The following is a 26,491-nucleotide window of genomic DNA, read 5'->3' as shown; positions in this document are numbered from 1 at the left end:
GCCAAGCGTGTGCCTGTGACATAAGTAAAGGGCCGGCTGGCTTGACCGTTAAGGGTGCTGTAACCCCCGAAAGTACACTCCAGTCCAAACCAAAAAAAATTATTTTCTGTGTTTGTGAATTGTGTGCGCAGTAGCCGCACGTGCATCAACAAAGTAGTGCCAAGCGTGCGCCTGTGTCATAAGTAAAGGGCCGGCTGGCTTGACCGTTAAGGGTGCTGTAACCCCCGAAAGTACACTCCAGTCCAAACCAAAAAAAAAATTATTTTCTGTGTTTGTGAATTGTGTGCGCAGTAGCCGCACGTGCATCAACAAGTAGTGCCAAGCGTGCGCCTGTGTCATAAGTAAAGGGCCGGCTGGCTTGACCGTTAAGGGTGCTGTAACCCCCGAGAGTACACTCCAGTCCAAACCAAAAAAATAATAATTTTCTGTGTTTGTGAATTGTGTGCGCAGTAGCCGCACGTGCATCAACAAAGTAGTGCCAAGCATGCGCCTGTGTCATAAGTAAAGGGCCGGCTGGCTTGACCGTTAAAGGGTGCTGTAACCCCCGAAAGTACACTCCAATCCAAACCAAAAAAAAATTATTTTCTGTGTTTGTGAATTGTGTGCGCAGTAGCCGCACGTGCATCAACAAAGTAGTGCCAAGCGTGCGCCTGTGTCATAAGTAAAGGGCCGGCTGGCTTGACCGTTAAGGGTGCTGTAACCCCCGAAAGTACACTCCAGTCCAAACCAAAAAAAAAATTATTTTCTGTGTTTGTGAATTGTGTGCGCAGTAGCCGCACGTGCATCAACAAAGTAGTGCCAAGCGTGCGCCTGTATCATAAGTAAAGGGCCAGCTGGCTTGACCGTTAAGGGAGCTGTAACCCCCGAAAGTACACTCCAGTCCAAACCAAAAAAAAAATTATTTTCTGTGTTTGTGAATTGTGTGCGCAGTAGCCGCACGTGCATCAACAAAGTAGTGCCAAGCGTGCGCCTGTATCATAAGTAAAGGGCCAGCTGGCTTGACCGTTAAGGGTGCTGTAACCCCCGAAAGTACACTCCAGTCCAAACCAAAAAAAAAATTATTTTCTGTGTTTGTGAATTGTGTGCGCAGTAGTCGCACGTGCATCAACAAAGTAGTGCCAAGCGTGCGCCTGTGTCATAAGTAAAGGGCCGGCTGGCTTGACCGTTAAAGGGTGCTGTAACCCCCGAAAGTACACTCCAGTCCAAACCAAAAAAAAAATTATTTTCTGTGTTTGTGAATTGTGTGCGCAGTAGCCGCACGTGCATCAACAAAGTAGTGCCAAGAGTGCGCCTGTGTCATAAGTAAAGGGCCGGCTGGCTTGACCGTTAAAGGGTGCTGTAACCCCCGAAAGTACACTCCAGTCCAAACCAAAAAAAATTATTTTCTGTGTTTGTGAATTGTGTGCGCAGTAGCCGCACGTGCATCAACAAAGTAGTGCCAAGCGTGCGCCTGTGTCATAAGTAAAGGGCCGGCTGGCTTGACCGTTAAGGGTGCTGTAACCCCCGAAAGTACACTCCAGTCCAAACCAAAAAAAAAATTATTTTCTGTGTTTGTGAATTGTGTGCGCAGTAGCCGCACGTGCATCAACAAAGTAGTGCCAAGCGTGCGCCTGTATCATAAGTAAAGGGCCAGCTGGCTTGACCGTTAAGGGAGCTGTAACCCCCGAAAGTACACTCCAGTCCAAACCAAAAAAAAAATTATTTTCTGTGTTTGTGAATTGTGTGCGCAGTAGCCGCACGTGCATCAACAAAGTAGTGCCAAGCGTGCGCCTGTATCATAAGTAAAGGGCCAGCTGGCTTGACCGTTAAGGGTGCTGTAACCCCCGAAAGTACACTCCAGTCCAAACCAAAAAAAAAATTATTTTCTGTGTTTGTGAATTGTGTGCGCAGTAGTCGCACGTGCATCAACAAAGTAGTGCCAAGCGTGCGCCTGTGTCATAAGTAAAGGGCCGGCTGGCTTGACCGTTAAAGGGTGCTGTAACCCCCGAAAGTACACTCCAGTCCAAACCAAAAAAAAAATTATTTTCTGTGTTTGTGAATTGTGTGCGCAGTAGCCGCACGTGCATCAACAAAGTAGTGCCAAGAGTGCGCCTGTGTCATAAGTAAAGGGCCGGCTGGCTTGACCGTTAAAGGGTGCTGTAACCCCCGAAAGTACACTCCAGTCCAAACCAAAAAAAATTATTTTCTGTGTTTGTGAATTGTGTGCGCAGTAGCCGCACGTGCATCAACAAAGTAGTGCCAAGCGTCCGCCTGTGTCATAAGTAAAGGGCCGGCTGGCTTGACCGTTAAGGGTGCTGTAACCCCCGAAAGTACACTCCAGTCCAAACCAAAAAAAAAATTATTTTCTGTGTTTGTGAATTGTGTGCGCAGTAGCCGCACGTGCATCAACAAAGTAGTGCCAAGCGTGCGCCTGTGTCATAAGTAAAGGGCCGGCTGGCTTGACCGTTAAGGGTGCTGTAACCCCCGAAAGTACACTCCAGTCCAAACCAAAAAAAAAATTATTTTCTGTGTTTGTGAATTGTGTGCGCAGTAGCCGCACGTGCATCAACAAAGTAGTGCCAAGCGTGCGCCTGTGTCATAAGTAAAGGGCCGGCTGGCTTGACCGTTAAGGGTGCTGTAACCCCCGAAAGTACACTCCAGTCCAAACCAAAAAAAAAAATTATTTTCTGTGTTTGTGAATTGTGTGCGCAGTAGCCGCACGTGCATCAACAAAGTAGTGCCAAGCGTGCGCCTGTGTCATAAGTAAAGGGCCGGCTGGCTTGACCGTTAAGGGTGCTGTAACCCCCGAAAGTACACTCCAGTCCAAACCAAAAAAAAAATTATTTTCTGTGTTTGTGAATTGTGTGCGCAGTAGCCGCACGTGCATCAACAAAGTAGTGCCAAGCGTGCGCCTGTGTCATAAGTAAAGGGCCGGCTGGCTTGACCGTTAAGGGTGCTGTAACCCCCGAAAGTACACTCCAGTCCAAACCAAAAAAAATTATTTTCTGTGTTTGTGAATTGTGTGCGCAGTAGCCGCACGTGCATCAACAAAGTAGTGCCAAGCGTGCGCCTGTGTCATAAGTAAAGGGCCGGCTGGCTTGACCGTTAAGGGTGCTGTAACCCCCGAAAGTACACTCCAGTCCAAACCAAAAAAAAAATTATTTTCTGTGTTTGTGAATTGTGTGCGCAGTAGCCGCACGTGCATCAACAAAGTAGTGCCAAGCGTGCGCCTGTGTCATAAGTAAAGGGCCGGCTGGCTTGACCGTTAAGGGTGCTGTAACCCCCGAAAGTACACTCCAGTCCAAACCAAAAAAAAAATTATTTTCTGTGTTTGTGAATTGTGTGCGCAGTAGTCGCACGTGCATCAACAAAGTAGTGCCAAGCGTGCGCCTGTGTCATAAGTAAAGGGCCGGCTGGCTTGACCGTTAAAGGGTGCTGTAACCCCCGAAAGTACACTCCAGTCCAAACCAAAAAAAAAATTATTTTCTGTGTTTGTGAATTGTGTGCGCAGTAGCCGCACGTGCATCAACAAAGTAGTGCCAAGAGTGCGCCTGTGTCATAAGTAAAGGGCCGGCTGGCTTGACCGTTAAAGGGTGCTGTAACCCCCGAAAGTACACTCCAGTCCAAACCAAAAAAAATTATTTTCTGTGTTTGTGAATTGTGTGCGCAGTAGCCGCACGTGCATCAACAAAGTAGTGCCAAGCGTGCGCCTGTGTCATAAGTAAAGGGCCGGCTGGCTTGACCGTTAAGGGTGCTGTAACCCCCGAAAGTACACTCCAGTCCAAACCAAAAAAAAAATTATTTTCTGTGTTTGTGAATTGTGTGCGCAGTAGCCGCACGTGCATCAACAAAGTAGTGCCAAGCGTGCGCCTGTGTCATAAGTAAAGGGCCGGCTGGCTTGACCGTTAAGGGTGCTGTAACCCCCGAAAGTACACTCCAGTCCAAACCAAAAAAAAAATTATTTTCTGTGTTTGTGAATTGTGTGCGCAGTAGCCGCACGTGCATCAACAAAGTAGTGCCAAGCGTGCGCCTGTGTCATAAGTAAAGGGCCGGCTGGCTTGACCGTTAAGGGTGCTGTAACCCCCGAAAGTACACTCCAGTCCAAACCAAAAAAAAAAATTATTTTCTGTGTTTGTGAATTGTGTGCGCAGTAGCCGCACGTGCATCAACAAAGTAGTGCCAAGCGTGCGCCTGTGTCATAAGTAAAGGGCCGGCTGGCTTGACCGTTAAGGGTGCTGTAACCCCCGAAAGTACACTCCAGTCCAAACCAAAAAAAAAATTATTTTCTGTGTTTGTGAATTGTGTGCGCAGTAGCCGCACGTGCATCAACAAAGTAGTGCCAAGCGTGCGCCTGTGTCATAAGTAAAGGGCCGGCTGGCTTGACCGTTAAGGGTGCTGTAACCCCCGAAAGTACACTCCAGTCCAAACCAAAAAAAATTATTTTCTGTGTTTGTGAATTGTGTGCGCAGTAGCCGCACGTGCATCAACAAAGTAGTGCCAAGCGTGCGCCTGTGTCATAAGTAAAGGGCCGGCTGGCTTGACCGTTAAGGGTGCTGTAACCCCCGAAAGTACACTCCAGTCCAAACCAAAAAAAAAATTATTTTCTGTGTTTGTGAATTGTGTGCGCAGTAGCCGCACGTGCATCAACAAAGTAGTGCCAAGCGTGCGCCTGTGTCATAAGTAAAGGGCCGGCTGGCTTGACCGTTAAGGGTGCTGTAACCCCCGAAAGTACACTCCAGTCCAAACCAAAAAAAAAATTATTTTCTGTGTTTGTGAATTGTGTGCGCAGTAGTCGCACGTGCATCAACAAAGTAGTGCCAAGCGTGCGCCTGTGTCATAAGTAAAGGGCTGGCTGGCTTGACCGTTAAAGGGTGCTGTAACCCCCGAAAGTACACTCCAGTCCAAACCAAAAAAAAAATTATTTTCTGTGTTTGTGAATTGTGTGCGCAGTAGCCGCACGTGCATCAACAAAGTAGTGCCAAGAGTGCGCCTGTGTCATAAGTAAAGGGCCGGCTGGCTTGACCGTTAAAGGGTGCTGTAACCCCCGAAAGTACACTCCAGTCCAAACTAGGGGTGTGCACCGGCCACTTTTCGTGTTTTGTGTTTTGGTTTTGGATCTGGATCTTTCTTCGTGTTTTGGATCTGGATTGGTTTTGCCAAAACCACCCTTCCGTGTTTTGGGTTCTGGGTTTTGTGTTTTGGATCTGTATTTTTTTTTTAAAAAGCATAAAAACAGCTAAAATCACAGAATTTGTAGGTTTTTCTGCTCCTATGCTATTATTAACCTCAATAACCTTAATTTCCACTCATTTCCAGTCTATTCTGAACACCTCACACCTCACAATAGTGTTTTTATGTCCAAAACGTTGCACCGAGGTAGCTGGATGACTATGCTAAGCGACACGAGTGGGCGGCACAAACACGTGACCCATCTAGGCGTGAAACTGCAGTGGCAGACAGGATGGCAGTTTGAAAAACTAGGCCCCAAACTGTACATAATGCAAAGAAAAAAAAGAGGTGCAAGATGGAATTGTCCTTGGGCCCTCCCACCCACCCTTATGTTGTATAAACAGGACATGCACACTTTAACAAACCAATCATTTCAGCGCCAGGGTCTGCCACACAACTGTGGCTGAAATGATTGGTTCGTTTGGGCCCCCACAAAACAAGCTGGCAATTAATGTGTCCCTGCACAAACTGGCTCTATGGAGGCAAGATGTCATCCTCATCCTCCTCATCCACCGATTCCTCACCCTCTTCAGTGTGTACATCCTCATCCTCACAAAGTATTAACTCGTCCCCACTTGAATCCACCACCACAGGTCCCTCTGTACCTTCTGGAGGCTGGTCTCCCTGGAAGAGCTGATAATTCATTTTGATGAACATCATCTTCTCCACATTCTGTGGAAGCAACCTCCTACGCCTTTCGCTGACAAGGTTCCCGGCTGCACTAAACACTCTTTCGGAGTACACACTGGAGGGGGGGCAACTCAGGTAAAATAGAGCCAGTTTGTACAGGGGCCTCCAAATTGCCTCTTTTTCCTGCCAGTACAGGTATGGACTGTCTGCCATGCCTACTTGGATGCTGTCACCGATGTAATCCTCCACCATTCTGTCAATGGTGACAGTATCATATGCAGTGACAGTAGACATGTCAGAAATTGTTGCCAGGTCCTTCAGTCCGGACCAGATGTCCAAACTTGGTCCTGCCTGCCCTGCATCACCGCCAGCGGGTTGCTTAGGATACCTAAGTTTTTTCCTGGCAGCCCCAGTTGCAGGAGAAAATGAAGAAGGAGCCGTTGACGTGTCACGTTCCGCTTCAGCTGACAGTGTGTTCACCAGCAGGTCTTTGCACCTCTGCAGGCTTGTGTCGGCCGGAAAGAGAGACACCACATAGGCTTTAAACCTAGGATCGAGCACGGTGGCCAAAACGTAGTGGTCTGATTTCAACAGATTGACCACCCTGGAATCCTGGCAAAGCGAATGAAGGGCTTCATCCACAAGTCCCACATGCCGAGCGGAATCGCTCCATCTTAGCTCCTCCTTCACTTTCTCCAGCTGCTTCTGCAAAAGCCTGATGAGGGGAATGACCTGACTCAAGCTGGCAGTGTCTGAACTGACTTCACGTGTGGCAAGTTCGAAGGGCTGGAGAACCTTGCACAACACGGAAATCATTCTCCACTGCGCTTGAGTCAGGTGCATACCCCCTCCTTTGCCTATGTCATAGGTGGATGTATAGGCTTGTATGGCCTTTTGCTGCTCCTCCATCCTCTGAAGCATATAGAGGGTTGAGTTCCACCGCGTCACAACCTCTTGCTTCAGGTGATGGCGGGGCAGGTTCAAGAGTGTTTGCTGGCGCTCCAGTCTTCGGCACGCAGTCGCTGAATGGCGAAAGTGGCCAGAAATTTTTCGGGCCACCCAAAGCGTCTCCTGCACGCCCCTGTCGCTTTTCAGAAAATTCTGCACCACCAAGTTTATTGTGTGAGCAAAACATGGGACGTGCTGGAATTTGCCCAGATGTAATGCCCGCACAATATTGGTGGCGTTGTCAGATATCACAAATCCCCAGGAGAGTCTAAGTGGGGTAAGCCACTGGGCGATGATTTCCCTCAGTTTCTCTAAGAGGTTGTCGGCGGTGTGCCTCTTACTGAAACCGGTGATACACAGCGTAGCCTGCCTTGTAACGAGCTGGCATTTCTGAGATGCTGCTACTGGTGACGCTGCTGCTGTTGCTGCGTAAGGTGATACATCTACCCAGTGGGCTGTCACAGTCATATAGTCCTTAGTCTGCCCTGTTCCACTTGTCCACATGTCCGTGGTTAAGTGGACATTGTGTACAACGGCATTTTTCAGGACACTGAGGACACTTTTTCTGACGTTTCTGTACAGTCTCGGTATCGCCTGCCTAGTGAAGTGGAATCTAGACGGGATTTGGAACCGGGGACACACTACCTCCATCAATTGTCTAAATCCCACTGCACTAATGGCGGATACCGGACGCACGTCTAACACCAACATAGCAGTCAAGGCCTCAGTTATACGTTTTGCTTCAGGATGACTGCTGTCGTACTTCATCCTCCTCGCTAAGGACTGTTGGAGGGTCAATTGTTTAGTAAAAGTAGTGGTGTTCCTACTTCCTCTCTGGGATGATGAACGACTCCCAGCAGCAGCAACAGCAGCAGCGGCAGCAGTAGGCGTAGCAATGCAGGATCCTCCGGAGGAATCCCGGATAGGAGAGTCAGTCATGCCAGTGACATGGCCTGCAGGACTACTTCCGATCCTAACTAAGGAGGAAATTGACGAGGAGGGAGTTGACGGTGTGGTTTGCAGGCGCTTGGATACAACAGGACAACGGGATTTAGGTGTCCCTGGACTGCTTACGGTCTTAGCCAAAGTTTCTGAACTTGACAGTAACTTTTTATGAACGCGCTGCAGGTGCCGTATAAGGGAGGATGTTCCTAGGTGGTTGACGTCCCTACCCCTACTTATTTCACCTTTACATATGGTACATATGGCAAGACAGTTGTTGTCCGGATTTGGATAGAAATATTGCCAGACCAAAGAGGTGGAATGTTTGGTCTTCTGCCCAGGCATGACCGTGATGGGCTTTTTCATCCCACGGACAACAACTGTCTCCCCCGGAGCCTGATTTAAACAAACCACATCACCATCAGAATCCTCCTCGCCAACTTCCTCCTCAGCGCCAGCTACACCAGTATCCTCATCCTGTTGTACTTCAACAGTGACATCTTCAATTTGCATATCAGCAAGTGGACTGTGGGTGCTCCTTTCAGCACTTGCAGGGGGCGTGCAAATGGTGGAAAGAGCCACCTCTTCCCGTCCAGTGCTGGGAAGGTCAGGCATCGCAACCACCACCACACTTGGACTCTCCTTGGGGATTTGTGATATCTTCTTAGAAAGCACAGTTCTTCGCTGTGCTTTTGCCAGCTTAACTCTTTTGATTTTTTTAGTGGGAGGAGGGCTTCCATCGTCATGTGAAGCTGAACCACTAGTCATGAACATACTAGGGATCGACCTTAGCCGTTCCTTGCCACTCCGTGTCGTAAATGGCATATTGGCAAGTTTACGTTTCTCTTCAGCTGATTTAAATGTCTTTTTCAAGGTCATTTTCCTGAACTTTGCCATTTGGGATTGTATGTGCCCTCTACTATGACATTGGGCATCGGCCTTGGCAGACGACGTTGATGGCATGTTATCGTCTATGTCATGACTAGTGGCAGCAGCTTCAGCACTAGGAGGAAGTGGTTCTTGATCTTTCTCTATTTTATTTTTATCAGAGAAAGTTTGGTCCTCCATTTATGTTATATCGATTTGATATATACGTGCGGCTAAACACAGAAAATAATTTTTTTTTGGGTTTGGACTGGAGTGTACTTTGTGGGTTACAGCACCCTTTAACGGTCAAGCCAGCCGGCCCTTTACTTATGACACAGGCGCACGCTTGGCACTACTTTGTTGATGCACGTGCGGCTACTGCGCACACAATTCACAAACACAGAAAATAATTTTTTTTTGGTTTGGACTGGAGTGTACTTTCGGGGGTTACAGCACCCTTAACGGTCAAGCCAGCCGGCCCTTTACTTATGACACAGGCGCACGCTTGGCACTACTTTGTTGATGCACGTGCGGCTACTGCGCACACAATTCACAAACACAGAAAATAATTTTTTTTTTGGTTTGGACTGGAGTGTACTTTCGGGGGTTACAGCACCCTTAACGGTCAAGCCAGCCGGCCCTTTACTTATGACACAGGCGCACGCTTGGCACTACTTTGTTGATGCACGTGCGGCTACTGCGCACACAATTCACAAACACAGAAAATAATTTTTTTTTTGGTTTGGACTGGAGTGTACTTTCGGGGGTTACAGCACCCTTAACGGTCAAGCCAGCCGGCCCTTTACTTATGACACAGGCGCACGCTTGGCACTACTTTGTTGATGCACGTGCGGCTACTGCGCACACAATTCACAAACACAGAAAATAATTTTTTTTTTGGTTTGGACTGGAGTGTACTTTCCGGGGGTTACAGCACCCTTTAACGGTCAAGCCAGCCGGCCCTTTACTTATGACACAGGCGCACGCTTGGCACTACTTTGTTGATGCACGTGCGGCTACTGCGCACACAATTCACAAACACAGAAAATAATTTTTTTTTTGGTTTGGACTGGAGTGTACTTTCGGGGGTTACAGCACCCTTAACGGTCAAGCCAGCCGGCCCTTTACTTATGACACAGGCGCACGCTTGGCACTACTTTGTTGATGCACGTGCGGCTACTGCGCACACAATTCACAAACACAGAAAATAATTTTTTTTTTGGTTTGGACTGGAGTGTACTTTCGGGGGTTACAGCACCCTTAACGGTCAAGCCAGCCGGCCCTTTACTTATGACACAGGTGCACGCTTGGCACTACTTTGTTGATGCACGTGCGGCTACTGCGCACACAATTCACAAACACAGAAAATAATTTTTTTTTTGGTTTGGACTGGAGTGTACTTTCGGGGGTTACAGCACCCTTAACGGTCAAGCCAGCCGGCCCTTTACTTATGACACAGGCGCACGCTTGGCACTACTTTGTTGATGCACGTGCGGCTACTGCGCACACAATTCACAAACACAGAAAATAATTTTTTTTTTGGTTTGGACTGGAGTGTACTTTCGGGGGTTACAGCACCCTTAACGGTCAAGCCAGCGGCCCTTTACTTATGACACAGGCGCACGCTTGGCACTACTTTGTTGATGCACGTGCGGCTACTGCGCACACAATTCACAAACACAGAAAATAATTTTTTTTTTGGTTTGGACTGGAGTGTACTTTCAGGGGGTTACAGCACCCTTAACGGTCAAGCCAGCCGGCCCTTTACTTATGACACAGGCGCACGCTTGGCACTACTGTGTTGATGCACGTGCGGCTACTGCGCACACAATTCACAAACACAGAAAATAATTTTTTTTTTGGTTTGGACTGGAGTGTACTTTCGGGGGTTACAGCACCCTTTAACGGTCAAGCCAGCCGGCCCTTTACTTATGACACAGGCGCACGCTTGGCACTACTTTGTTGATGCACGTGCGGCTACTGCGCACACAATTCACAAACACAGAAAATAATTTTTTTTTTGGTTTGGACTGGAGTGTACTTTCGGGGGTTACAGCTTAACGGTCAAGCCAGCCGGCCCTTTACTTATGACACAGGCGCACGCTTGGCACTACTTTGTTGATGCACGTGCGGCTACTGCGCACACAATTCACAAACACAGAAAATAATTTTTTTTTGGTTTGGACTGGAGTGTACTTTCGGGGGTTACAGCACCCTTTAACGGTCAAGCCAGCCGGCCCTTTACTTATGACACAGGCGCACGCTTGGCACTACTTTGTTGATGCACGTGCGGCTACTGCGCACACAATTCACAAACACAGAAAATATATTATATTTTTAGCACTTGGGGGGAGCACCCCTGATGGACAGAGCACCCCCTGGACAACACTACAGCACCTCTTTAGGACTGGGACACTGCACAGGACTTTGGAGTGGACACAGCCCCTATGGAGAACTGACTGCACAACACAGTCCAGCCAGCCCCTATGGACTTTGAAGTAGTGGACACAGCCCCTATTAACAACAGCAGCACAGCACAACACAGCCAGCCCCTATGGACTTTGAAGTAGTGGACAACAGCAGCACTACACTACACTACACTACACTACACAGCCCTAACTCCCACCCTCCCTCTTCACTGTCCACAGCCGAGTGAGAAAATGGCGCCGACGTGGGTACCTTATATAGGATCCAAAACCCGCGAGACTCGGAAGGCGGGAAGATGACGTTTTGCCTCGATTTCAGAATCCGAGTCAGGCGGGAAAAGTCGAGCCTGACTCGGATCGGACTCGGATCGGGGGGGCTCGGGGGGGTTCGGATTTCAGAAATCCGAACCCGCTCACCCCTAGTCCAAACCAAAAAAAATTATTTTCTGTGTTTGTGAATTGTGTGCGCAGTAGCCGCACGTGCATCAACAAAGTAGTGCCAAGCGTGCGCCTGTGTCATAAGTAAAGGGCCGGCTGGCTTGACCGTTAAGGGTGCTGTAACCCCCGAAAGTACACTCCAGTCCAAACCAAAAAAAAAATTATTTTCTGTGTTTGTGAATTGTGTGCGCAGTAGCCGCACGTGCATCAACAAAGTAGTGCCAAGCGTGCGCCTGTGTCATAAGTAAAGGGCCGGCTGGCTTGACCGTTAAGGGTGCTGTAACCCCCGAAAGTACACTCCAGTCCAAACCAAAAAAAAAATTATTTTCTGTGTTTGTGAATTGTGTGCGCAGTAGCCGCACGTGCATCAACAAAGTAGTGCCAAGCGTGCGCCTGTGTCATAAGTAAAGGGCCGGCTGGCTTGACCGTTAAGGGTGCTGTAACCCCCGAAAGTACACTCCAGCCCAAACCAAAAAAAAAAATTATTTTCTGTGTTTGTGAATTGTGTGCGCAGTAGCCGCACGTGCATCAACAAAGTAGTGCCAAGCGTGCGCCTGTGTCATAAGTAAAGGGCCGGCTGGCTTGACCGTTAAGGGTGCTGTAACCCCCGAAAGTACACTCCAGTCCAAACCAAAAAAAAAATTATTTTCTGTGTTTGTGAATTGTGTGCGCAGTAGCCGCACGTGCATCAACAAAGTAGTGCCAAGCGTGCGCCTGTGTCATAAGTAAAGGGCCGGCTGGCTTGACCGTTAAGGGTGCTGTAACCCCCGAAAGTACACTCCAGTCCAAACCAAAAAAAATTATTTTCTGTGTTTGTGAATTGTGTGCGCAGTAGCCGCACGTGCATCAACAAAGTAGTGCCAAGCGTGCGCCTGTGTCATAAGTAAAGGGCCGGCTGGCTTGACCGTTAAGGGTGCTGTAACCCCCGAAAGTACACTCCAGTCCAAACCAAAAAAAAAATTATTTTCTGTGTTTGTGAATTGTGTGCGCAGTAGCCGCACGTGCATCAACAAAGTAGTGCCAAGCGTGCGCCTGTGTCATAAGTAAAGGGCCGGCTGGCTTGACCGTTAAGGGTGCTGTAACCCCCGAAAGTACACTCCAGTCCAAACCAAAAAAAAAATTATTTTCTGTGTTTGTGAATTGTGTGCGCAGTAGCCGCACGTGCATCAACAAAGTAGTGCCAAGCGTGCGCCTGTGTCATAAGTAAAGGGCCGGCTGGCTTGACCGTTAAGGGTGCTGTAACCCCCGAAAGTACACTCCAGCCCAAACCAAAAAAAAAAATTATTTTCTGTGTTTGTGAATTGTGTGCGCAGTAGCCGCACGTGCATCAACAAAGTAGTGCCAAGCGTGCGCCTGTGTCATAAGTAAAGGGCCGGCTGGCTTGACCGTTAAGGGTGCTGTAACCCCCGAAAGTACACTCCAGTCCAAACCAAAAAAAAAATTATTTTCTGTGTTTGTGAATTGTGTGCGCAGTAGCCGCACGTGCATCAACAAAGTAGTGCCAAGCGTGCGCCTGTGTCATAAGTAAAGGGCCGGCTGGCTTGACCGTTAAGGGTGCTGTAACCCCCGAAAGTACACTCCAGTCCAAACCAAAAAAAATTATTTTCTGTGTTTGTGAATTGTGTGCGCAGTAGCCGCACGTGCATCAACAAAGTAGTGCCAAGCGTGCGCCTGTGTCATAAGTAAAGGGCCGGCTGGCTTGACCGTTAAGGGTGCTGTAACCCCCGAAAGTACACTCCAGTCCAAACCAAAAAAAATTATTTTCTGTGTTTGTGAATTGTGTGCGCAGTAGCCGCACGTGCATCAACAAAGTAGTGCCAAGCGTGCGCCTGTGTCATAAGTAAAGGGCCGGCTGGCTTGACCGTTAAGGGTGCTGTAACCCCCGAAAGTACACTCCAGTCCAAACCAAAAAAAAAATTATTTTCTGTGTTTGTGAATTGTGTGCGCAGTAGCCACACGTGCATCAACAAAGTAGTGCCAAGCGTGCGCCTGTGTCATAAGTAAAGGGCCGGCTGGCTTGACCGTTAAGGGTGCTGTAACCCCCGAGAGTACACTCCAGTCCAAACCAAAAAAAAAATTATTTTCTGTGTTTGTGAATTGTGTGCGCAGTAGCCGCACGTGCATAAACAAAGTAGTGCCAAGCGTGCGCCTGTGTCATAAGTAAAGGGCCAGCTGGCTTGACCGTTAAAGGGTGCTGTAACCCCCGAAAGTACACTCCAATCCAAACCAAAAAAAAATTATTTTCTGTGTTTGTGAATTGTGTGCGCAGTAGCCGCACGTGCATCAACAAAGTAGTGCCAAGCGTGCGCCTGTGTCATAAGTAAAGGGCCGGCTGGCTTGACCGTTAAAGGGTGCTGTAACCCCTGAAAGTACACTCCAGTCCAAACCAAAAAAAAAATTATTTTCTGTGTTTAGCCGCACGTATATATCAAATCGATATAACATAAATGGAGGACCAAACTTTCTCCGATAAAAATAAAATAGAGAAAGATCAAGAACCACTTCCTCCTAGTGCTGAAGCTGCTGCCACTAGTCATGACATAGACGATAACATGCCATCAACGTCGTCTGCCAAGGCCGATGCCCAATGTCATAGTAGAGGGCACATACGATCCCAAATGGCAAAGTTCAGGAAAATGACCTTGAAAAAGACATTTAAATCAGCTGAAGAGAAACGTAAACTTGCCAATATGCCATTTACGACACGGAGTGGCAAGGAACGGCTAAGGTCGATCCCTAGTATGTTCATGACTAGTGGTTCAGCTTCACATGACGATGGAAGCCCTCCTCCCACTAAAAAAATCAAAAGAGTTAAGCTGGCAAAAGCACAGCGAAGAACTGTGCTTTCTAAGAAGATATCACAAATCCCCAAGGAGAGTCCAAGTGTGGTGGTGGTTGCGATGCCTGACCTTCCCAGCACTGGACGGGAAGAGGCGGCTCTTTCCACCATTTGCACGCCCCCTGCAAGTGCTGAAAGGAGCACCCACAGTCCACTTGCTGATATGCAAATTGAAGATGTCACTGTTGAAGTACAACAGGATGAGGATACTGGTGTAGCTGGCGCTGAGGAGGAAGTTGGCGAGGAGGATTCTGATGGTGATGTGGTTTGTTTAAATCAGGCTCCGGGGGAGACAGTTGTTGTCCGTGGGATAAAAAAGCCCATCACGGTCATGCCTGGGCAGAAGACCAAACATTCCACCTCTTTGGTCTGGCAATATTTCTATCCAAATCCGGACAACAACTGTCTTGCCATATGTACCATATGTAAAGGTGAAATAAGTAGGGGTAGGGACGTCAACCACCTAGGAACATCTTCCCTTATACGGCACCTGCAGCGCGTTCATAAAAAGTTACTGTCAAGTTCAGAAACTTTGGCTAAGACCGTAAGCAGTCCAGGGACACCTAAATCCCGTTGTCCTGTTGTATCCAAGCGCCTGCAAACCACACCGTCAACTCCCTCCTCGTCAATTTCCTCCTTAGTCAGGATCGGAAGTAGTCCTGCAGGCCATGTCACTGGCATGACTGACTCTCCTATCCGGGATTCCTCTGGAGGATCCTGCATTGCTACGCCTACTGCTGCCGCTGCTGCTGTTGCTGCTGCTGGGAGTCGTTCATCATCCCAGAGAGGAAGTAGGAACACCACTACTTTTACTAAACAATTGACCCTCCAACAGTCCTTAGCGAGGAGGATGAAGTACGACAGCAGTCATCCTGAAGCAAAACGTATAACTGAGGCCTTGACTGCTATGTTGGTGTTAGACGTGCGTCCGGTATCCGCCATTAGTGCAGTGGGATTTAGACAATTGATGGAGGTAGTGTGTCCCCGGTTCCAAATCCCGTCTAGATTCCACTTCACTAGGCAGGCGATACCGAGACTGTACAGAAACGTCAGAAAAAGTGTCCTCAGTGTCCTGAAAAATGCCGTTGTACACAATGTCCACTTAACCACGGACATGTGGACAAGTGGAACAGGGCAGACTAAGGACTATATGACTGTGACAGCCCACTGGGTAGATGTATCACCTTACGCAGCAACAGCAGCAGCGTCACCAGTAGCAGCATCTCAGAAACGCCAGCTCGTTACAAGGCAGGCTACGCTGTGTATCACCGGTTTCAGTAAGAGGCACACCGCCGACAACCTCTTAGAGAAACTGAGGGAAATCATCGCCCAGTGGCTTACCCCACTTAGACTCTCCTGGGGATTTGTGATATCTGACAACGCCACCAATATTGTGCGGGCATTACATCTGGGCAAATTCCAGCACGTCCCATGTTTTGCTCACACAATAAACTTGGTGGTGCAGAATTTTCTGAAAAGCGACAGGGGCGTGCAGGAGACGCTTTGGGTGGCCCGAAAAATTTCTGGCCACTTTCGCCATTCAGCGACTGCGTGCCGAAGACTGGAGCGCCAGCAAACACTCTTGAACCTGCCCCGCCATCACCTGAAGCAAGAGGTTGTGACGTGGTGGAACTCAACCCTCTATATGCTTCAGAGGATGGAGGAGCAGCAAAAGGCCATACAAGCCTATACATCCACCTATGACATAGGCAAAGGAGGGGGTATGCACCTGACTCAAGCGCAGTGGAGAATGATTTCCGTGTTGTGCAAGGTTCTCCAGCCCTTCGAACTTGCCACACGTGAAGTCAGTTTAGACACAGCCAGCTTGAGTCAGGTCATTCCCCTCATCAGGCTTTTGCAGAAGCAGCTGGAGAAAGTGAAGGAGGAGCTAAGACGGAGCGATTCCGCTCGGCATGTGGGACTTGTGGATGAAGCCCTTCATTCGCTTTGCCAGGATTCCAGGGTGGTCAATCTGTTGAAATCAGACCACTACATTTTGGCCACCGTGCTTGATCCTAGGTTTAAAGCCTATGTGGTGTCTCTCTTTCTGGCCGACACAAGCCTGCAGAGGTGCAAAGACCTGCTGGTGAACACACTGTCAGCTGAAGCGGAATGTGACACGTCAACGGCTCCTTCTTCATTTTCTCCCGCAACTGGGGCTGCCAGGAAAAAACTTAGGTATCCTAAGCAACCCGCTGGCGGTGATGCAGGGCAGGCAGGACCAAGTTTGGACATCTGGTCCGGACTGAAGGACCTGGCAACAATTTCTGACATGTCTACTGTCACTGCATATGATACTGTCACCATTGACAGAATGGTGGAGGATTACATCGGTGACAGCATCCAAGTAGGCGTGTCAGATAGTCCATACCTGTACTGGCAGGAAAAAGAGGCAATTTGGAGGCCCCTGTACAAGCTGGCTCTATTTTACCTGAGTTGCCCCCCCTCCAGTGTGTACTCCGAAAGAGTGTTTAGTGCAGCCGGGAACCTTGTCAGCGAAAGGCGTAGGAGGTTGCTTCCACAGAATGTGGAGAAGATGATGTTCATCAAAATGAATTATCAGCTCTTCCAGGGAGACCAGCCTCCAGAAGGTACAGAGGGACCTGTGGTGGTGGATTCAAGTGGGGACGAGTTAATACTTTGTGAGGATGAGGATGTACACACTGAAGAGGGTGAGGAATCGGTGGATGAGGAGGATGAGGATGACATCTTGCCTCCGTAGAGCCAGTTTGTGCAGGGACACATTAATTGCCAGCTTGTTTTGTGGGGGCCCAAACGAACCAATCATTTCAGCCACAGTTGTGTGGCAGACCCTGGCGCTGAAATGATTGATTTGTTAAAGTGTGCATGTCCTGTTTATACAACATAAGGGTGGGTGGGAGGGCCCAAGGACAATTCCATCTTGCACTTCTTTTTTTTCTTTGCATTATGTACAGTTTGGGGCCTAGTTTTTCTAACTGCCATCCTGTCTGCCACTGCAGTGTCACTCCTAGATGGGTCACGTGTTTGTGCCGCCCACTCGTGTCGCTTAGCATAGTCATCCAGCTACCTCGGTGCAACCTTTTGGACATGAAAACACTATTGTGAGGTGTGAGGTGTTCAGAATAGACTGGAAATGAGTGGAAGGTTATTGAGGTTAATAATAGCATAGGAGCAGAGAAACCAACAAATTCTGTGATTTTAGCTGTTTTTATGCTTTTTTTAAAAAAAATACAGATCCAAAACACAAAACCCAGAACCCAAAACACGGAAGGGTGGTTTTGGCAAAACCAATCCAGATCCAAAACACGAAGAAAGATCCAGATCCAAAACCAAAACACAAAACACGAAAAGTGGCCGGTGCACACCCCTAATACACACACACACACACACTGTAAATACATTTATCACCTCGGGAGACTCAGACACCCTCCTGCTACTGCCAGGCCTCCTTTTTGGAGCTCCTGGGTCTATAGTGCCCGGTAGACATAGTGGGGTAGATGTATGAAGCCCAGAAACAGTATCAGCGCACGTTATGTGCGCTGATACCGTTTCTCCCCGATGTATGATCGGGGGTCTGGGCGGTAAATGACAGGGGCGCTATGCGCCCCTGTCATTATCGGCGCTGCTATCTACAAGATAGCAGCGCCGACAGCCTGGGCTATGTACGAACGGTCAGATCGTCTGACCGTTCGGCCGGCTGTAGCTGTCGTTATCGACAGCTACAGCCTGGCGTTAGCCTATACCCACAGCAGGGACAGCGCTGTCCCTGCTGTGGTGGCTACCGGCTCCAGGGCTGCACGCGGGGATCTCGCGATACTTGCGAGATCCCGCGCATGCTCATTGGAGCCGGCCGGGCCTGACACACATCGCATCAGCACTAGGCTGATGCGATGTGGTCTGTAGCGGGTAGCGCCGGAGGGGGGAGTTAACGCTCCTCCTCTCCGGCCGGTGAGATGTTCATACATCTCACCGGTAGTGCTTCCTGCTTCGCCTCGGTAAAGAGGCGAAGCAGGAAGCGTTATAGCGGCACTTAACGTGCCACTATAATACATCTACCCCAGTGGCTGCTTGAGGGTGCGGTAGTGGCGGCGGGCGGCTCTCGTGGCGTCACACGCACGTGACGCGGAAGCGGCGCCGCTGCCGAGTATTTGTTTTATCAGCGGTGGGAGGAATAGTGAAGTCCAGCGGCCCTCCACTGCGCGCCGCCATCATGGCGGCTTTTGATCACCGGCGCCACGGAGGAGAAAGGAAAGGGGGGTGCACGGACGGGAGAGAGGGTGTGTGGCCAGGTGAGAGGGTGCGCAGCCGGGTGGGGGGGCCGGACAGCTACTTGTAGGCTGCTGTATAAGGGAGAAAATAAATCCTGTCTACAGCAGCACACATACATCAGCTGTCTGTGGGGCTATTCTGATGGGTTGCTGCTATTTCCAAGTTGGAGAAAGGACCTCTGTGACGTAGACACCATGTGACCGCTGCAGGAGGCTGGACCGCTCCTGCGTTACCATCCACTAGGGCATAGAGGGGAATATATATTTGTGGCGAGCGGATACTTTTAGCCCCCGTTACCATCCCCGCCCCTCCCCCTTTCAGGCCGAGTCACGTGGGTGTGACGTCACAGGGCCATCAGCCCTGCACAGTCTAGACCTAACCTATTCTGATGGTGGGTCTGGAGCTAAAGCTCCATCAGCCCCATTGTTAATCTGGCCCTGGACCTATGTGACGGCATCGGCCGCACTGCTTTCCTTACAGACACTGGCCACAGTATTACATCATTTACCTCTCTCTGCTTTGAGTTACTGACCTAGTATATGACACATTATATATATATATATATATATATATATATATATATATATATATATATAGACACAGTATCACCAAAGGTGGTGCTGGTGAGCAGCAGATCCTGTGTGGGGCAGGACAGATCCGCCCGCACAGAGTAGAAAAGCATTGTTGGAAGATGCCTAAGAGCTGCCATATGACCAGAGCCCAGGTGAGGCTGCTGGTGGACACAGTCAGACTAGGTGGGGCTGTAGTGTGAGTGAAGCAGACCAGGTGGTCAGGATCATACCTGCAAGGAGGCAGGGAGATCCCTATACCTCTGACACTGTCCTTGTGAGAGGCGGCAGCCAACAAGCTAAGGAAGCTATACCAGGCCAGGAGGCCAGTGTCCAGTCCTGCATGTGGCAGGAAGGACCACCAATCTCAGAGACTGTGAGAGACTTTCATGAAGATTAGCTGCTTCTGCAGAGAGGGTTCAAGAAGTGAGCTAGTGCCCTAAGAGAGGGCGAGGATGTTTATTATTTTCTATTTCTGTTTACTGGTTTCCATGCTGGAAGTAAAAGCACCATTTTCATTTATTTTTACTGAAACGCAATGTGTAGACTCTAATTCTGCACCTAATCACAGCACCACTGACCCTAATCTACCAAGCTAATTACCCCACAACAGCACAATATAAATATACAAACAAAGCTCAAATGATCAGACAGGTTTCTTTGGGGGGGCTGTGGTAAACTGTTGTATTTACTAAGCATGGCCATGCCGGCTAACGTTATCTGATATACTGTAATGATGTTTTATTTTTTCCCAAGATTTCATTGATGAAAGAATCTATAGACCCCTATGGCTTTATTGCTAATGATCCAGAATACCAGGGTCTACAGGAACCAGATGAGGTGAGAATTGTTGGTGTTTTCTTTCCCATCCTTAAGGGATAATGGGCTCCATTTATTAACAAGTTTGTGGAGGTATGTTATTTAGCATTACCGCTTGCGCCGGCTTTTAGGTTTTCTTTACTTGAATTTATAGTTTGCTCCCCGACGAGCGGTAATGCTAAATAACCTGTCAGCGCTGTTTTTTCTCTCCAAACAGTGCTGATGAATGGAAAGGGTTTTTTTTCATATATATTGGGCGCATTGGCCGTGAGACCTGGCTCCTTTCTTGGTTTCCCTGCAGCGGTAGCAATCTCCCTTCCCAGCCCAGCGTGTTGTTTGCTGGGTTGGGAGAGAGGCTGCTCGTGCTCGATTGGAGATAATATGAGATATGGTAAGAACTTACCCTTGTTATCTCTATTTCTACGAAGTCCATAGGGTTCCACAGGATACCTTGGGGTATAGGTGTGACGTCAGTCGCAGGGCACCAAAGAGTTAAGCTTTCAGCCTCCCAGGATGCACTAGGTCCCCCTCCTATACCCCGCCCCCGGGCCAAGGCACCTCAGTTAGTTACCAAGCCATAGGCCGGAGGAGGAGAAGGAAGAGAGAGAACAAAGATCTGGACACATACAAGAATCACATTCTCACCAGAGGGAGACGGAAAACCGGTGACCAGAGCAAAGCTCATCTGCAGCACAGGTGCGACAGGGCGGGAGTCCTGTGGAACCCTATGGACTTCGTAGAAATAGAGATAACAAGGGTAAGTTCTTACCATATCTCATATTTTCTACTTCAGGGTCCATAGGGTATCCACAGGATACCTTGGGGATGTCCCAAAGCAGTATCCTTTAAGGGTGGGGACGCTCCTGTGCAGAAAGGAGAATCCGCCGCCCGAAGGAAGCATCCTGAGAGGCGAAGGTGTCAAACCTGTAATACCTCACGAAGGTATGGACAGAAGACCACGTAGCAGCCTTGCAGATCTGAACTGCCGAGGCACCACGTCGAGCTGCCCACGAAGGACCCACAGACCTAGTGGAATGAGCCTTCAGAGAAGGAGGGACCGGTAGGCCTTCATGAAGATAAGCTTCAGAAATAGCCATACGGATCCAGGCTGCCAAAGTTTGCTTTGAAGCAGGCCAACCCTTTTTACGGAAGCCAAAGAGGACAAACAAAGCGTCCGACTTCCTAAACGAAGAAGTGCGGTCAACATAAGTCCTTAAGGCCCGCACAACATCCAAAGAGGCCTCACCCACGGAAAGACCCGGTGAGTTAAAGGCCGGAACAACTATTTCCTCGTTAATATGAAACTGGGAAACAACTTTGGGAAGAAACTCGGGCCGAGTGCGGAGCACTGCCCTGTTCCCATAAAAAACCAAGAAAGGGGGTCTACAAGAAAGAGCCCCTAACTCAGAAACACGTCTGGCCGAAGCAATGGCCAGAAGGAAAACAGTCTTAGCTGTTAGCCATTTAAGATCCACTGAGCCCAGTGGTTCAAACGGCGGTCCTTGGAGAGCCCTCAGGACCACAGCCAAATCCCAAGGCGCCACAGGTGGAACAAAGGGCGGCTGAATGCGGAGAACACCCTGCATAAAGGTGCGCACATCCGGGATTGTAGCAATCCTACGGTGAAACCAGACAGATAGGGCCGAAACCTGTACCTTCAAAGAAGCAAGGCGAAGCCCATGATCTAGTCCCGCTTGCAGGAAGGCGAGAATCCGAGACAGACGAAACTCCCGCGGTGCATAACCTCTCGGTCGACACCACTGGAAGAACGTATGCCACACGCGATGGTATATCCTCGCGGAAGACGGTTTCCGAGCTCGTAACATGGTACGCACCACAGAGCTGGAAAACCCCCGGGACCTCAGCATGGCCGTCTCAACAGCCACGCCGTCAAAGACAGCCGAGTCAGGTCCGGGTGAAGGCAAGGACCCTGAGACAGAAGGTCCGGTCGTAGCGGCAACCGCAGAGGAATGTCCACGGACAGACCCTGAAGGTCTGAGAACCAGTGCCGTCTGGGCCACGCGGGAGCTATCAACAGGAGCGTCCCTCCTTCCTGTTTGAATTTCCGGATTACCCGTGGAAGAAGGGAGACCGGAGGGAACAGGTATGCGAACCGGAACGTCCACCGGACGGACAGAGCATCCACCAGAGACGCCCCTTCGTCTCTTGTGTGAGACCCGTACACCGGCAACTTGTTGTTGTGCCGGGACGCCATGAGGTCGATTTCTGGAAGACCCCACCTGTCCACCAGTAGTTGAAAAACGTCCGGGTGCAGGGACCATTCCCCCGGATGAACGTCCTGGCGACTTAGAAAGTCCGCCTCCCAATTGAGCACTCCGGGGATGAAGACCGCTGATATGGCCGGAAGATTGCGCTCCGCCCAAACCAGGATCCGAGAGACCTCTACGAGAGCCGCCCGACTGCGAGTTCCTCCTTGCCTGTTTATGTAGGCCACGGTGGTAGCATTGTCCGACTGGACCTGCACCGGGCGACCCTGGAGAAACCGCTGTGCCTGCTGGAGAGCATTGAAGACCGCACGGAGTTCCAAGATATTTATTGGAAGCTCCGCTTCTGTCGGCGTCCACCTGCCCTGGAACAAGTGTGGACCCGAAACTGCTCCCCAGCCCCGAAGACTGGCCTCCGTTGTCAACAGGACCCAATTTGGAACCCAGAACGGACGTCCCTTGTTGAGGTGGGTCGTCTGTAACCACCACGTAAGGGACAGGCGAACCTCCTGGGTGAGCACAATCGTCTGGGACTTCAGAGACTGAGTCAGCCCGTTCCACTTGGACAGGATCAGGTGCTGCAGAGGTCTGGAGTGAAACTGGGCGTATTCCACCATGTCGAACACCGACACCATGGAGCCCAGTAACCTCATCGCCGAGTGTAAGGACACCCGGCGGCTGTGCAGACAACTGCGCACCCTTGACTGTAAAGCAGAGATCTTGTTCTCCGTCACGAAGATCCTTTGCTGTCCCGAGTCCAATAAGGCTCCAAGATGCAGAATCCTCCGAGACGGGATTAGAGTGGACTTCTGCCAGTTGATTAGCCAGCCGTGCCGTTGCAGCAGTGCAATGGTCAGGTCCAAGTGGCGTAACAGGAGCTCTGGAGATCCTGCCACCAATAACAGGTCGTCCAAATACGGCAACATGCGGACTCCCTGCAGCCGCAGAGAAGCCGCCATGACCGCCATCACCTTGGTGAAAACACGTGGTGCTGTTGCCAGGCCAAAAGGTAACGCCCGAAACTGGAAGTGGTCGCTGCTGATTGCAAACCTGAGGAACTGTTGATGGCGCCAAAGAATAGGGACATGCAGGTAAGCGTCCTGTATGTCCAATGACACCAAGTAGTCCCCAGGTTCCAGCGCCAGAATGATGGACCGTAGGGTCTCCATCCGAAACTTCGGGACCCGCAAAGACTTGTTGAGTGCTTTGAGGTTGAGAATCGGACGATATGACCCATTGGGTTTCTGTACCAAAAATAGATTTGAATAGAAACCCTGGCCCCTCTGGGAGAATGGAACCGCCACTATAACTCCAGCCTGGAGCATAGTGTGCAATACCTTCCGCAGCTCCGTAGCCTTGTTCCGGTCTGATGGGAGACCCGTGGTGAAGAAGCGAGCCGGGGGTCTGTGCCGGAAGGAGAGGGCGTATCCGTGGGAAACCACCTCCAGAACCCAAGTGTCTGTCGTAGTGGTCGACCAACACTGGGCGAACTGTAGCAGGCGGCCTCCCACCCTGGGATCCCCCAAAGGGAGGCCCGGACCGTCAGGCCGCAGGCTTGTCATCTGGCTTGGGGGCCGGACGTCTGGTACTCCATGCCTGCTTCCGGGGCTTGACCGATTTCTTAGGGCCAGCCTGTCGAGGAAATGACTGTGGTTTGGGCCTGCCCTGGGCCCTAGATGACCGAAAGGACGATGGTCCCGAACCAGAAGGAGCAGCGGCCGACGGGAGACAGGCAGATTTGGCTGCCGCCAGCGTGGCCACAATCTTATCCAGATCCGGACCGAAGAGAACTTCTCCGGTAAACGGCAACGCTTCCAGACCTTTCTTGGAATCTGCGTCCGCCTTCCAGGATCGCAGCCACAAGGTGCGACGAGCAGCTACCGCTGCTGAAGAAATTCTAGACACCAGAGTACTAATGTCTAGAGCCGCCTCGTTGATGTAGGTGGCCGAATCACGGAGATTGCCAATCAACTCCGCCTGATCGGCCGGACAGTCGGATTCAAAAGAAGCCTCTAATGAATCCGCCCAGCGCTCCATCGCTCTGGCAACCCAGCAAATGGCCATAGCCGGCCATGCTGCCCCCCCTGCAAGGGAATAAGCGGACTTCAGGCAGATTTCTACCTTGCGGTCCGTAGCATCCTTAAGGGAGGACATGGATGGCATCGGCAATGTGGCACTACGGACAAGACGGGTCACGTGAGAATCCACCTGTGGAGGGGATTCCCACTTCGCAAAATAATTATCCGCGAACGGATAAGCCACCGCCAGGCGTCTGTGCGGCTGGTATCTTTTGCCAGGTTGTTTCCACGCCTCCTCTAAATGGTCCACCAACTGACCCGAAAGAGGAAAGACTGTGGCATCGCCCTTCACATCTTTGAAAAAGGCATACTTAGATTTAGCCGCTGGGGGAACTTCGTCCTCAATCACCAAGGCTGTGCGGACCGCCCGAATAAGTCCAGGAATATATACTTTGGACTTAGCATCAGCGTCCTTAGTATGGAGAGGTTCCTGATCGTAAGGATCTAGAATCTCCCCATCATCAGACGTCCCTTCGTCATCCTCATAAGGAGCGGACAGAGACGCCACCGGCCTTTTATGAGACCGCATCACAGACTCCCCTTGCAACACATCCGACAAGTGCTGTACAGAACTCGTCAGGGAGTTAACCCACGCTGGCTCCTGAGAACCCGGGAGCGGGGAAATAGGGAGACTGTGGGGTACCACCAATTGTCGTGGGAACCCCTGCATGGGTGACGACACCACAGACTGCTGGGACAAACCCATCGGAGTAAACGCGGGCTGCGGAGCTAACTGGCCCACTAAAGCTGTTAACGCCTGAGCGAAACAAGCCCAGGGCGGCTCCTGTACCGGTGCTGTAACCGTAATAGGCCGCGCCATGGACAAACACTGCCGGCAAAGGCCCTCCGCGCTACCCTCCCCCTCCGCTAACGGTACTTTGCACGTGGTACACTGTAGCCGGAGGGGAAAATCACTTTCAGACATGATGGCACCACGTATGTGACCTCTCTCACCAATTAAGTATTAAATAGGCGAGAGACCACCCTGCAGCACCGCACCGCAAGGGCTTTAGCAGCAAGAACAGGGACAGTAATAAAGCTGACAGTTTAGAGAAGAAAAGATTACAGGCAGCAGCGCTAGCACAGTCACATACAATGCAGAAAAATAACAATTCCTGCACTAACAGCGCTGATCACTCAACTACACAGACACAGGGCCTGGTAGGACACAGCGCTGCATACACAGACCTGACCACAGCGGAGGAGAGGTATGCGGGGGGACCCAGACCACGATGCTTCCGTCCAGCGCTTCCAGCAGCGTTCACCATGCGTTCTGGAGAAGATGGCCGCCGAGGAGCAGAGAGGAGGCTGGCCTGGGGGAGGAGCGCTGCCACAGGACCAGTCGGCAGCATGCAGAGAGGGCTGTGTGCAGCGGGGGAGGCGCCGGCTGTGAGACAGGGAAGGCGCGCTCCCCTGGCATGCATTTAACCCCTGGGATGCCGCAGCGCTACCGCTCTGCTGCGGTCTGCTGTCCCAGGGGGTAGTGGAAGCGCAGGTTGGTCGCCTGGCTCCACGCTGCAGCCAGTCCCCAGGGAGCCCCCTGCCTGGGGACTTAGGACCATGTGATCAGCGGGGACCCACCGCGGGACCCCGCTGCTTACCTCTGTCCCCCTTGAATCCGGCCATGGTCCGGAGCATCTGGGGTCACCGCTAGCTGTGACCCCAGACGCCCACCAGCATCCCCGGATCAGTACCGGCGTTCTGGTACCGGCGGGGTGTAGGGAAGACAGCATGGACGTCAGGACTGACTGTCCATGCTGTTCATCCAGTTGTGCAGCCACAGCTGCATGAAGAATAAGCTTCAGGGGCTCTTCTAGCCCCCACTCCAACAGGTGCACCCGACTCCGGCCGGGCACCAAACTAAACTGAGGTGCCTTGGCCCGGGGGCGGGGTATAGGAGGGGGACCTAGTGCATCCTGGGAGGCTGAAAGCTTAACTCTTTGGTGCCCTGCGACTGACGTCACACCTATACCCCAAGGTATCCTGTGGATACCCTATGGACCCTGAAGTAGAAATAGGAATACGACTCAGGAAATAAAGTGCTACGATCCCATGTTATGAAACAACATACACATATTATTTATTCTTGAGGCTAGTAGCAACATTTGTTGCAATAATAACAAGTCACTGGTGACAGAAGGATACAGAGTCTTTTTAAGACCAATTTAGTTGTAATAGGACTATTTATCCCAGTGAATATAGGGCCTGATTCAGAGCCAGACACTCTGAAAGAGCGCTCGCTCTGAATCAG

The 26,491-nt window shown here is 50.4% G+C and overlaps 1 protein-coding gene across 1 annotated transcript in view; it reads left to right on the top strand.

Moving 5' to 3' along the window:
- LOC148473275 (pendrin-like) overlaps positions 1-26,491 on the top strand; it is a 101,054-nt gene that overhangs the window by 71,190 nt on the left and 3,373 nt on the right. The window contains exon 19 of the mRNA XM_088459908.1: positions 19,875-19,958. Coding sequence (XP_088316034.1) covers positions 19,875-19,958 — 84 coding nt within the window. The remainder of the gene's footprint in view (positions 1-19,874; positions 19,959-26,491) is intronic.

Source organism: Taudactylus pleione, unplaced genomic scaffold, assembly GCF_031769625.1.
Source record: "Taudactylus pleione unplaced genomic scaffold, aTauple2 ptg000946l, whole genome shotgun sequence".
Taxonomy (NCBI): domain Eukaryota; kingdom Metazoa; phylum Chordata; class Amphibia; order Anura; family Myobatrachidae; genus Taudactylus; species Taudactylus pleione.
This window is presented reverse-complemented; position numbering and strand designations above follow the sequence as displayed.